Genomic DNA, 12,561 nt, shown 5'->3' with positions numbered 1-12,561 from the left:
GTGGTTGTAAAAGAGGGGGAGGGGGGTGGGGGTGGAAGAAATCATTCTGGTTTGGTTGCATCCTGACGTCTGGTCGTCATGAAATTATCGTGGACAGTAACAGCTGGAGCGGCTTAGCTAAATTACAGAGTCGCAGGGGAATATGGTAGGATTAAGGGTGTGGAGTGTGTCACAAAAGAGGGGGATGTATCAGAAGAGTAAGGGGTGTGTTAGACAGAGGGGTGGGGGCTTATCATAGAGTGGGGGAGTTGTCATATAGAGTGGTGGGGGTGTGTGTCAGACAGAGGGGGTGGGGTAGGGGGAGTGTCAAACAGAGGGGTGGGTGTGTGTGTCAGTTAGAGGGGTGGGGTGTGTGTCAGACAGAGGGGTGGGGGTGTGTGTCTTATAGAGGGGTGGGGGGGTGTCAGACAGAAGGGTAAGGGAGTGTGTCAGAGGGGTGGGGTGTATCATAGAGAGGGGTGGGGGAGTGTACCATATAGAGGGGTGGGGGAGTTTTCATAAAGAAGTATGGGAGCTTGTCATATAAAGGGGTGGGGGGAGTGTGTCATGCGAACAGAATAGGTCGGAAGTTGTCCCACCAAGACGTGGAAAAGGTAGAGACTTATTAATCCAACACACATCACGATTTACAATTTTTCTTTCCCATCTCGTAGGATCTTGTGACGAAGCCACAGTTTATTGTAAACGATCTGATCTACAATGACTTTGATCAAGGCAATCTCGGTATGTAAATCAACAGATTTTTTATTTGTTGCAGCAGTTTTGTAGGTTATAACTCGTAGAAATATCGACAAAAAAGTAGAACATTTCAAATATTAAAAGAAGATGACTGCCTAATTACTTTCTACTAACTTGTAATAACATTGAATGTAGTCAGAGAAACACTAAAAGACAATTTTTAAACTCAAGTTTGTTATCAATTATGAAAATAGTTGCACAAATGCAATTTTACTTTACATCAGTAGCATCGCTAGGTCGGGTGTCGGGACGGCTAGTGTATATATATATATATATATATATATATATATATATATATATATATATATATATATATATATATATATATATATATATATATATATATATATATATATATATAAGTTAAAGGTTAAACTGCTCAAATAAATTTTAAGGGACAAGAAGGCTGAACAAAAATCATGGGAGATAAATCATTGGTTTCTGTTAGTCATAGTAAATGTTCAGAAATGTTAATGTTCTTGAATTAAAATTAATTAAAAGTTTCTTTCATTCTTATCAGGAAATTGCTGGTTTATTGCTTCAGTTGCCTGTTTGGCTGCGTCCAACCACAGAGATATTTTGCACAAAATTGTTCCCAGAGATCAAAACTTTGACAAGGATTACATTGGTAAATTAATAAAATAATTAATGGTAAAGCTTAGTTTAATTAATATCAGTTTTGTATTATTATCAGAGCATCAACTGGGAATTACTATTTTTGAAAACGAATCAAATCTACAATTCAAAAGTTACAGGTTTGAAATTCAACCTCAGATTGAGTTATAGTGCAGTATAATGTTTATATGACAATGTACAAAACATTTAGAGATTACAAATAAATTCAGTTCAAACCATTTCTTATTTGTTTATTAGGCTGGGAAAAAATGCTAGTAATTTATTTCAGGTGCATTTCGTTTTGTGTTCTGGAAATATGGGAAATGGGTTGAAATCGTTGTTGATGACAGGCTACCAACCTACAATGGCAAGCTGATCTATGGCAGCAATAGAAAAACTCCCAACGAGTTCTGGTGTCCACTGTTGGAGAAGGCCTTTGCCAAGTATGTACAGTGTGTGTGTGTGTGTGTGTGTGTGTGTGTGTGTGTGTGTGTGTGCATGTGGGTGTGTGCATGTGGGTGTGCATGTGTGTGTAGGCCTATGTGTGAATGTGATTAGGAGGGGGTACAGGTGGTGCCCTGTCACAGACTGAAGCAGGGGGGGCAGTCTTTAAACTAAACCATCCAAATCTATGTGAAACTGCACGGCGTTGGGGGGGGGGTGGAGTATATGAAATTTATAAAATTTATTATTTCTGAAATGTAATATATATTTTTAGATAAAGATAAATTAATACTTATAAAATCGCACAAATTAAAATTGTTTTTAAACTTTTTAAATTTTTTAATTTACTTTATTGTGATGCAATTTAAAATCAATTAAAATATTTTCCAAATTCGGATAAATAATAGATTGTTTTTTTATCTATATCGTAATACTAATTACAACATTAAGCTGTTATGTAAAGCCTTTAAGTCTTTCGTCATTATTAGAGATGTTTGCAACCCATTATACACAATTTCAAAAGCAAAATAAAAATAGTTAAAAATTTAATTCTCCGTTGTCTAGGCTTCATGGAAACTATGACATCATTGATGGTGGAAGGATCCACTCCTCCCTAGTTGACCTGACTGGAGGCATGGGGGAAATGGTTCCTCTAAAAGACAGCATCAACGACTCCAACCTTAAAAACATCATTCTCAACTGCTCCAAAATGAACAGCATTATGGGAAGTGCTATTTTTGTAAGTAAAGCCTTATTATATGAATCAAAGTGATTGATTATTGTTTAGTTTAAAGCAAAAAAGAAATACTGATTGTTTTGGTTTTATTTTTAAAACATAATTTAACTGAAGTTTTAATTAAATAGTTTTATTGATAAATAAATGGAGAAGTAAATTGTTGTTTTTAATAAATCCAATTGAATTACTCTAAGTTTACTCACTGTGTCAGAGACCAAACATTAACTACTCTCAGTCAGTCTCATTCTGTGCAAAGTTTCAAGCTATGTTGACAGTTTTAAATGTAAATATCATCACAATTTGAGAGAATTTGGTCTTATCAAGAAGATAAAGATAAAAAGTTGTCATCTTTATTATCAAAATATAAAATTTTGGATTAAAAAAATGGTCAACACTTGCTATAAACTTTGCCAATTTTAGTTACTGGCCTTATATTTTCACAAATTTTTTCAGAACCATCAAGTTGTCCCTGGAGAAAGGGAAGTAAAACGTGATAATGGGTTGTATGAAGGACATGCATATGCCATCATTAGAATTAAAGAGGTTTGTCTGACCATAGCTGATTTTATGACATAGTGAAACTAAATTTAATTTTTTAACTTTTAAATTAGAATTGTTCCATTCTCAGAAAACATTTTGAGCTCAAATCTTTAACTTTATGTCTCAAAATTTTAAAAATGTTTTGAGTAGATTGTATACAATTTTAATACTATTTTTAATTGTTAACAAAAATATGTTGAGTCATAATCTTTAACTTTTCATTTCTAAATTTTAAACTTTTTTCGAGAAAATTATGTGAAATTTAAATACTGTTTGAAATAGTTCTGTTCTCAAATTTGTGCTTTTTGATGTTCAGGTATCCACAAAAGTTGGCAAAACAACATTGTTACATATAAGAAATCCATGGGGGCGTGGAGAATGGAAAGGTGCTTGGTGTGATAAGTTAGTTTTCCTTTGGTTATAAATAGTTTAAATAGGTCTGCAATAAGATTTCATAATGCAATAGTTGAAATGTAATTTGTTCTTGTTTTGAAGTAATTATTGAGTTTGAAGGACTCCAGAGTGTTAGCAAAATACTTAAATACAATTTTTTTGTTTATAAACGTAATGTAATTGTCTCATTAGACTTATTTATAACATTGTTCTTTTCTTTAATACATTCAAATATGCATCAAGAACATATATGTTTGTATGAGATAATAATTACTGTTACATTTACTTTACAAACTATATCTAACCACTGATATTTACCATTAGGTTAATTAAAATAAATATTGACTAACACTCTTTATATATTATTTGTTAATGACTGCATATATTTTGAGAAAAATATCTTCCTGTTATTCTAAACTATTCTAAACATGTTTAAAACTAATAAAACTAAAAAGGTAATTCTATTTTCATGTTGTTTAAGGTCAGCGGAATGGAACACACTCCCCAAAGCAGACAAGGATGCAACATTTCAATCAGCTGACGATGGAGAATTTTGGTACAAGTTAATTAACACAAAGATGATATATAGATTTAAATGTATAAATGAATCCTTTTGGTTACTGTTTTAAAATGAAAAGCATGAAGTACTTTGAATGATTTGTTTAAAACTTTATTTCTTTCTTCCCTGTTAGGATAAGTCTGGAAGATTTCAGAATAAATTTTGATGAGCTAGAACTTTGTCACCTTTCCCCTGATGGACTCACAGATGAAATTGCAAATAATTTGGTTAGTCAGCTACATACTATCGGTATTCTAAACATTGCGTAGTATTTATGAAAGGTATTTTTTATCCTGTCAGGTATAAAATTAATTATGTAAATTTTCTCTATACATCTTTCACAAAACAAAAACTTAAATGACATTTGAAAAAAGCAATAATCTAAAATAAACTATAAAATTAATGATAAGAAAACGAAAAAAACTTTTAATGTCCATTTTTGTGTGTGGAAGTAATAATGTTTTAAATTACAAGATGTATTAGAATTAATATTAACCAGTATTAACTATAGTCCTTCTCAATACAATTTTTTTACTTGTATTTTCTCAGGAATTGACTCAATGGCAGATGACAGAACACTATGGTTCATGGGTTACTGGCCTTTCTGCTGGAGGGCCACCTGTCAGCTTTACGTCCAAAAAATTCTGGACCAATCCCCAATTTGATCTGAGTCTGGCAAAAGCTAAGAAACCCACACCTGTTGTCATTTCTCTGTTTGAAGTGGATAATTTGCTCAAAAGACGAGCGGAAGAAATTAGCATTGGTTTTGTTATCTTCAAAGTAAGTGTCACAGTTTTCTTGGTCGTTTAATGGAAAAACATACTTGACCAGATTATTGACTTGGCTAGAAACTTGACTAGAATTCTGCTAAATAGCCATATACATGACACTAATAACTTTACTAAAACAAGTACCAAGTTATACATTTTTCATTTATTTTTTAATTTTTCTTTAGGTTAATTAATTAATTAATCGTAATCTTAGGTAATAGCCTATTGAGCTTGAAGTATGTAATCATCTAGAAAATAATAAAAATAATGATTAGGGTTTTCAAACTTTATTTTTGAGTCATGTCAAAAGTGTTTCTTTTTTTTTGTCAGCTTCAAGATAGCCGTAAGCCTAAACGAATCACTGCTGAAAACTTCTATGAATACACGCCTCGTCTTGTAGAAACTTCTGGACCTTACTGGCCATATAGGTAAATGATGACAAACTTTGGTTTAAAAATACTGACTGCTAATTTATAAATGGTTTGTTAAATACTGTAGTTTTAAGTAAATAATTTAGTATATTAAAATGACTGTTAGCTGTCTTTGTACAGGCTTATATTAGATTTAAATTTGGCAGTGTTGTTTACTAGACCTATGATCAGAAGCTTTTGAATGTTTTAAAATATATTCCTTTTGTTTAAGGAAAACATGATCTTATCCCAACCACAATTACCAGATTTATACACTAAAAACTTGAATTATGGGCACTGTTTAAGTAAACTGGCATCCAGTTTAAATATAACTTTCAGCTTTCAATTAAAATTGACTTTTTTTGTACAATCACATCCTACTTTTAAATAGTTATGAAACTTCTTATTGTAAACATACCTATTCAAACTTTAAAAAAAATAAACATAAATGATTTTGCCTCCCTTTGAAAGATTCTTACTTTAACTTTCTGTACATGTGGTTACAGGGAGAGAACTATCAGATATGAGCTTGAACCAGGAGAGCATGTCATTGTGCCTTGTACCTTTAAGACAGGGCTGGAGGCGGAGTTTTATATGCGAGTATTTTGTCAAGAGGATGTCAAATCAAAGTAGGTGGTCAATTTGATTTTAAGTGCTCATTGTGATTGTATATGGGTACATTTCATTTCAACTAGAGCTAGTAGTGAGTTTAGATTAGCTTTGATTAGATTAGCTAAGAATGCTCATTGCTATTACATTTTCAAAATGATGCAGACTATCTAATTATTATACTTGTATAATACTTTAAAACCAAAAATGCAGATGTAGGTTTCTACAGTACCATATTAATTAATTTAATTTTATATAAAATTTTCTGTTTTTGACTCTACACATTTTGAAATTTTAGGCCCATTGAACAACCAAAGCCCAATATTGATATAGTTCCAATGTCACCTAAGGTTAGTTGGAAAAAAATATTTTCTTACAATTGGTAAAAATTTTTTCAATCATTGAAGTTTGAACATGAATTATCAGTAAAAACTTGATTTCTTTTAGGAAATTTGAACATGAATTATCAGTAAAAACTTGATTTCTTTTAGGAAATTTAAACATGAATTATCAGTAAAAACTTGATTTCTTTTAGGAAATTTGAACATGAATTATCAGTAAAAACTTGATTTCTTTTAGGAAATTTGAACATGAATTATCAGTAAAAACTTGATTTCTTTTAGGAAATTTGAACATGAATTATCAGTAAAAACTTGATTTCTTTTAGGAAATTTGAACATGAATTATCAGTAAAAACTTGATTTCTTTTAGGAAATTTAAACATGAATTATCAGTAAAAACTTGATTTCTTTTAGGAAATTTGAACATGAATTATCAGTAAAAACTTGATTTCTTTTAGGATCTTACAGAGGCAGCACTCAGCAAAGCATTTGATGGATGTGCAGGCAAAGATGGTCAGATAGATGCTGCTGATCTAGTGCTTGTCTTTAAAGCAGCTTTAGAAGCAGGTAGGGCCTATAGATTTATTTATAGTTAAAATAGAACAATGAGGCCTTAAGTTTTTCAGTATCTCAACATTAAACATCAATTTAAATCATTTTTCATTTTTCAAAACAAAATATTTTAATAGGTTTAAGAATGCATCATTGTGTCTGTAATGTAATGAGTTTATTTTGTTTAAATGGAAAACAGAGTAAAATTATGATAACTCAAATATTGCATGATGTAATTTATCAGAGATTCATTGTGGATTTATTTTTTAGGTGAGGGAAACACAAAGGGATTCAATATTGAAACCTGTCGCTGTTTAGTTGGCTTATCAAATGTATCCTTGTATTTAACATTATAATCGTGTTCAAACATTATTTAATTAAAATGTATCATTATGTCTATACAGTGGAGTCACTAGGCCAGGTTTCACTGGGCATTGTAACTGAAGTGATCACCTATCCCCTTTAACTCTTTTACTTTTTTAGTTTGGTGTCACCCCTCCCCCTTTCACTCTTATTTTTTTTTTTTAAATTTTTTCCTCACCACCTTAACTGGTGTCACCTGGTGTGCACCATACTCAACCATCCCACCTTGTAGTGGTACTGTAAATATACAGAGTAAAATATTCCAGATTTATAAAAATATTTCATAACACTGACGTATGAGAATTTATAAAACAGATCTTATAGGCCTATATAGTTAATGAAAGAATGTGGCTGTTTGCTTTAACACAATAATAGACTCAGTCATCAAAAGGTCTGATTGATAAAGATGGTGTCAGTAAAGTTTGGATGGATCTTCAGAACTGGAGGGTAAAAAAATTAACTTTTAAGAATCTAATTTCACTTGCCTTGCATAATGCAAGAAGATATTTTAACAGAAGCGAGTATTAAAATAAAATGAATCAAATTCTTTCATTTCTCTATAAATCACATGTTAGCTCTTGTTTCTAACCTGGTGATGTTAATAAAATTGAAATCAGTTGTTACTTTATTTATTTTTTTGATGTTTAAAATTGTGAATAAGGAAAGAGAAATAACTTAAATTCCCAAAATCTCATTCATGAAACAAAAGCAATTTATTCCTGACTATCATTTTATTCACCAGAAAGCTTTTACTTTAATTGACAAAGACAAGAATAACTCAGTTGATAGCAGTGAACTTCAAAAGCTGTTTGAAGTTATTGGTAAAATAACATTTTCCAAAGCACAATTTAGAAATTAAATCACTTAATTATTTCAAAATAATCTTATGATTATTATATTACACTTCAAGAAGCTTTATAAACCTATCCATATAATGAAAAATCTTAAAGCAAACAATAATTTATATCAAAATTATTTCTCATTCCCTGTAGACTTCAATGCCGGACAGGAAGCAGTGAATGCACTGATGAAGAGATATGGCGGCCGCAATGGTAGAATCTCAGAAGAGGACTTTCTGCAGGGATTTTGCAAGACAATGCAACTTCTAAGTAAGGTTTTTTAAAAAAAATATTCTTTTCAAGTCTGAATACTAACTCACTTGATTATCTTAATTTTACATAAACTGAAATGACAATTAATAATTTTGATCTAAATACATAACAACTGGAATAAAAATTTTAATAGTCTTTACAATAAATGTCAATCTCTCTAATGAATTTTATTCCTAGGGACTTACAAAGAACTTGAGACCAACAGAAAAATTAATATGGACTTAAATGAGGTATGGCTTTGATAAATTAGGTTCACACAAAATCTATGAATTGTGTAGCCAATGTTTAGTACTCATTACTAAAAACATTTTAAGTCAAAACAAAGCAATTATTATTTATTATATAAAACAATTTAAATGACAGTATTTTAACCTTTAAACTTAGATATTGCTAATAGAAAGATGGTTGTGGCAACTAACTGCGTTTAAGTCAGTAAAAGTTGCAAAAGTTATTCCCCTTGTTAACTGTATCATCCTGCAATCATCTATGAGCAACTTTTCTAAGCAAACTTATGTTGGTGACAGTCCTTAAAATATTCTTGTATAAATCATCATGTAAGTCACATATACACACCTAGAAACTTTACTAAAATAAATTCACTAATCTTGAATACCACAGAAAGACTTACCAGAAAATATTCAGCAATACCTTTATCAACTATCTTAGATTATCTTACTATAAAAAGTTGTCTCATATCCAGCAGTGCTACATAGATTCATCTTTTTCATGTTCATCATTTTCACCATTTATTTTTCCCCAGTGGATATCAGTGGGATTGAGGACTTGAAGAACATAAAGTTAAGCTACTAAAAGGAACAAAAGGATGTTATATTTTGTTTTCTACTATTTGATTATATTTTGTAAGATTTTTTAAATAAAAATATTAATGTCACAAATGCTTGGCAAATTTAATTAATTTTTTTACAGTTTTATATAAATATTAAAATCAAAGTGTATTTGTGTTAATCCAAGGAACTCATAGACTGAGTAATAGACAGACAAGTCAGTAACAATAACTCTAACATCAGCTCTTTAAATGGGAGATAAATAATTAGTAAAAACAAAAGTAAAGGCCCCAGTTTTATTCAGTTATTGGCTGGTGTACATGAGTATACAAAAATTTGTTGTTAGAAATGCTTTTATTAGAAAATTTAGATATCAATATATCATTTTATAATTGAAAATGATAGCATTTTTAAATTATACAACTAGTAAAGAAGATGGTGGTGTACATTATGTTTGTTTCTAATTTGTAAAGCTTGTAGTGAATATGTATTTTATAAAACTAGTAATTATTGGGGTCAGTTAGTAGTCTTATGTATAACTGTGATGAGATCAAAGGTTCCTGTACATAGTTAGAACTGTCATGTTATGCATACCTTAAGATGATGTATATATTTTTTTAATTGCTTGCCATGCTACTTGTAGTTTGGTTCATAATTGCTGAGATGTATGTATAAATTTGTAGTAATTGTGAGCTTGTGGTATTATATAGCTGGTACCTTACTGAGTGTAGTTTTTAAAATATCAGGTACAAAATAATCATATGTGGTTAGTGATATATTTAGCTAATTTAAGTGTTGAATACACTTCTATCAGGTGTTATAGCTTGGTGAGTATGATGTGTATGTACTTTTATTTATAGGTATTTCTATAAAGATTTTTCTTCTAAATTACAAAAATTTCTTTAACTGTGAACAACATGTATGAAGAAAGACTATGTAAAGGCCTATCATGTAACCTCATTACGATTAATGTTTTTGTCATATTTCCATTTGATAGACACTCCCTGTGTTCATTCTCAGCCACACAATTGTTCTATTTTAAATTATGTTCATTAGTGATTGCCACGTAATTCCCCAATTTTACATCCCCCCCACCCCACCTGGGTGGCCTGGCCCACTCGTCTTACAGGAAAATTTCAGGTGGGTCCCCAGGAATGGTGCCATAATAGTCCTATTAGTGGTTTGATTTAAAAAAAAAAAAACTTTTGTCAGTATTTCTCCATTTTACCATTTCCATTCCTCCATAACAAGGCGTAAAATTCAGGCTTTAATGGAGAAAACAATGAACTATGAACATTTTGATCCATCCCTGCCCTATACACACTTACCCACCCACGGTCAGAGATCACAAAAATTTAGACTCGCCCAGAAATAAATAACCATAACTCTGCTAAAAAATCAACACCAATTTATTTTTAAACATTAATTCGACTACACATTTTCTTGAACCCCCCCCCCCCCCCCCCCCTTTTAATCCACACATAGCAAATGATCACTGAAGGCAAACTAATGCAGTGATGTTTATGGATGACTCTTAATGTAATTATTTTGTATATTTCTAACCACTCTTTTACAATTATGTTGAGCATAGTTTTTGACAACATATTTTAACTTTTGTTTTAACATTTACCTGAGTCTCTGGAGTTAAATTTTTAAACAGAATGGGGTAGTTTGTATCTCATAAATATATTATACATTTTAATAGATACATTATTTATGATGTAATAGGTGCTTTTATAATTAAACCTTTTATTTTTTAATGGTGGTTTTTATTCTTGATTATGTAAATAGCTACACATGCATGTTATGGCATGTAGACTTCTATTGGAACTGTTAACTTTGTAGCTCTTTGCATTATCAAAATCGCATATGCTAAGTCATCAACATTTCCCGCAGTAAGTCATTTCCAATAGAAAGCAATGCAAGAAAGCATGGGCATGCTTGTCCCATTGTATATAACTTTTGATACGTTTGAGTTTCGAAAAGAACATTCAACTTGTACTTGTTCCAAAAATTAAAAATTATATTCTGAATCCAACATTTACATTTGGAAAACTTTTTACCATCTCTATTTGGGCCCTAGTAAGTTTAGACACAGAATCCCCCCCCCCCCCCCCGAATATTTATTGACAATAAAAGAAAAAAGAAACTCACATGTAAATGTCTCTTCCACATCTGTTAGATACAACTCATTAAAAAAAAGTAAAGTTCCCTTTCTAACCTGTGCTGACCACACTATATGCCGAGGTCACAGAAACAAGTGAGCTCTACTTCACTTACCCTATCAGGTTACTTAAATTAAAAACGTGTGTGTACTCTTTTCCGTTGTGCAGTTTATTTGGATTATCTTTGGAAAACTTCAAAAATGTTCCAACTCAACTGCGATATAAATATAAGCATGATCTGGGGTACAGCCACAGTTGCCGGTCAGACCTGCGAACAACCAGCCTGTGCTCCAGACTAAGTTGGGTAATTGATGCAGTCGATCTGCAACTACTTCTAAATCTTGCTTTAACGCCCACTGGGATGTTGTCTGGTGTTGATACCTATCAAACTATCAATTTAAGACCTAGATAATTTCCTGCATCGTTATTTCCCCGGTATTGATGTTAAGAGGTCCTCGGCCCGATGGGTCTTATGCTGTTGGGGTCCTTAGTACTTCCTGGAAGTGCTCTCTCTATAGCAGGGGTCTCCAAACTACGGCCCGCGGGCCAGATGCGGCCCACGAGGTCTTCTCATCCGGCCCGCGGAGATCTTTTGTCCGCGGAAAAAAAATATTTGTTTCAGGGGGCTGAGTAACTTTGCCCAGAAAATTCAAAACAATTTGAAACTATAGCTTTGGGTGCAACTAACGTTGCCCACCGATTTGCAGATATTTGTGAAAATACCGTGACTCAAATAGCGAAAAATGCAAGCACGTTTCGACATTTTTCAATAGCAATGGTTGAGTCGCTGGATATCTGTTCCACCTCTCAACTGCTTGTGTTCATTAGGGGTGTGGATGAAGACATGAGCAAAACACCAGAGCTGGCTTCCCTACATAACATGTATGACAATGTTACCTGAGAGGATGTATTCAATGAATTAAAAATAAATATTTGCTGATTATAACTTGGACTGGACTAACCTCAGTTACCTGACAATTGATGGAGAAAAGTACATGGGTGCGATATACAGAAACTCTTGGTTGGACAAGCGAATGAGAAAAACATTCTAGAACCAATCTTCCTGCACTGTATTATTTCCCAGATAACATTGTGTGCTAAATATACGGACATTAGCAGTGTACTGAATCCGGTGATGAAGATGGGGAATCTTATATGATTACATGGGCTCAACCATAGATAGTTCAGAGACATGTTGAAATATACAAACATATAATCGCAAGATTTACCATATTACACAGCAGTAAGATGGCTATGTTGTAAGAAAGTTCTTAGCAGAGTATTAAGGAAATAGGTTACTTTCTGGAAAGTAAACGCAAGAGTGGGGATAGATATCGGCCTCTGCTGCAGACATAACTAGTCATTTAAATTTTCTGAACCTAAGACTACGAGATAGGGAAATTTCGCTTCTGATCTATACACCCACCTA

General features: G+C 32.1%; 1 protein-coding gene across 1 annotated transcript; it reads left to right on the top strand.

Annotated features, from left to right (window-relative positions):
• Nucleotides 1-653: 653 nt before the first annotated feature.
• Nucleotides 654-11,039, top strand: LOC131933302 (calpain-9; the record flags this gene model as incomplete). The annotated part of the gene is given in 19 exon segments (XM_059290080.1): nt 654-723; nt 1,259-1,366; nt 1,643-1,796; nt 2,362-2,536; nt 2,987-3,076; nt 3,390-3,475; nt 3,948-4,022; nt 4,159-4,252; nt 4,575-4,805; nt 5,126-5,223; nt 5,712-5,834; nt 6,113-6,164; nt 6,614-6,722; nt 6,978-7,039; nt 7,446-7,517; nt 7,813-7,891; nt 8,063-8,179; nt 8,360-8,412; nt 8,943-11,039. Coding segments are annotated over 19 exon segments (1,875 nt in total), but the record flags the coding sequence as incomplete, so codon positions are not given.
• Between the last annotated feature and the right edge of the window lie 1,522 nt (nt 11,040-12,561).

The sequence above is a fragment of the Physella acuta genome, unplaced genomic scaffold, assembly GCF_028476545.2.
Source record: "Physella acuta isolate Inbredline_101_S28 unplaced genomic scaffold, ASM2847654v3 ptg002444l, whole genome shotgun sequence".
NCBI classification, from domain to species: domain Eukaryota; kingdom Metazoa; phylum Mollusca; class Gastropoda; family Physidae; genus Physella; species Physella acuta.
This window is presented reverse-complemented; position numbering and strand designations above follow the sequence as displayed.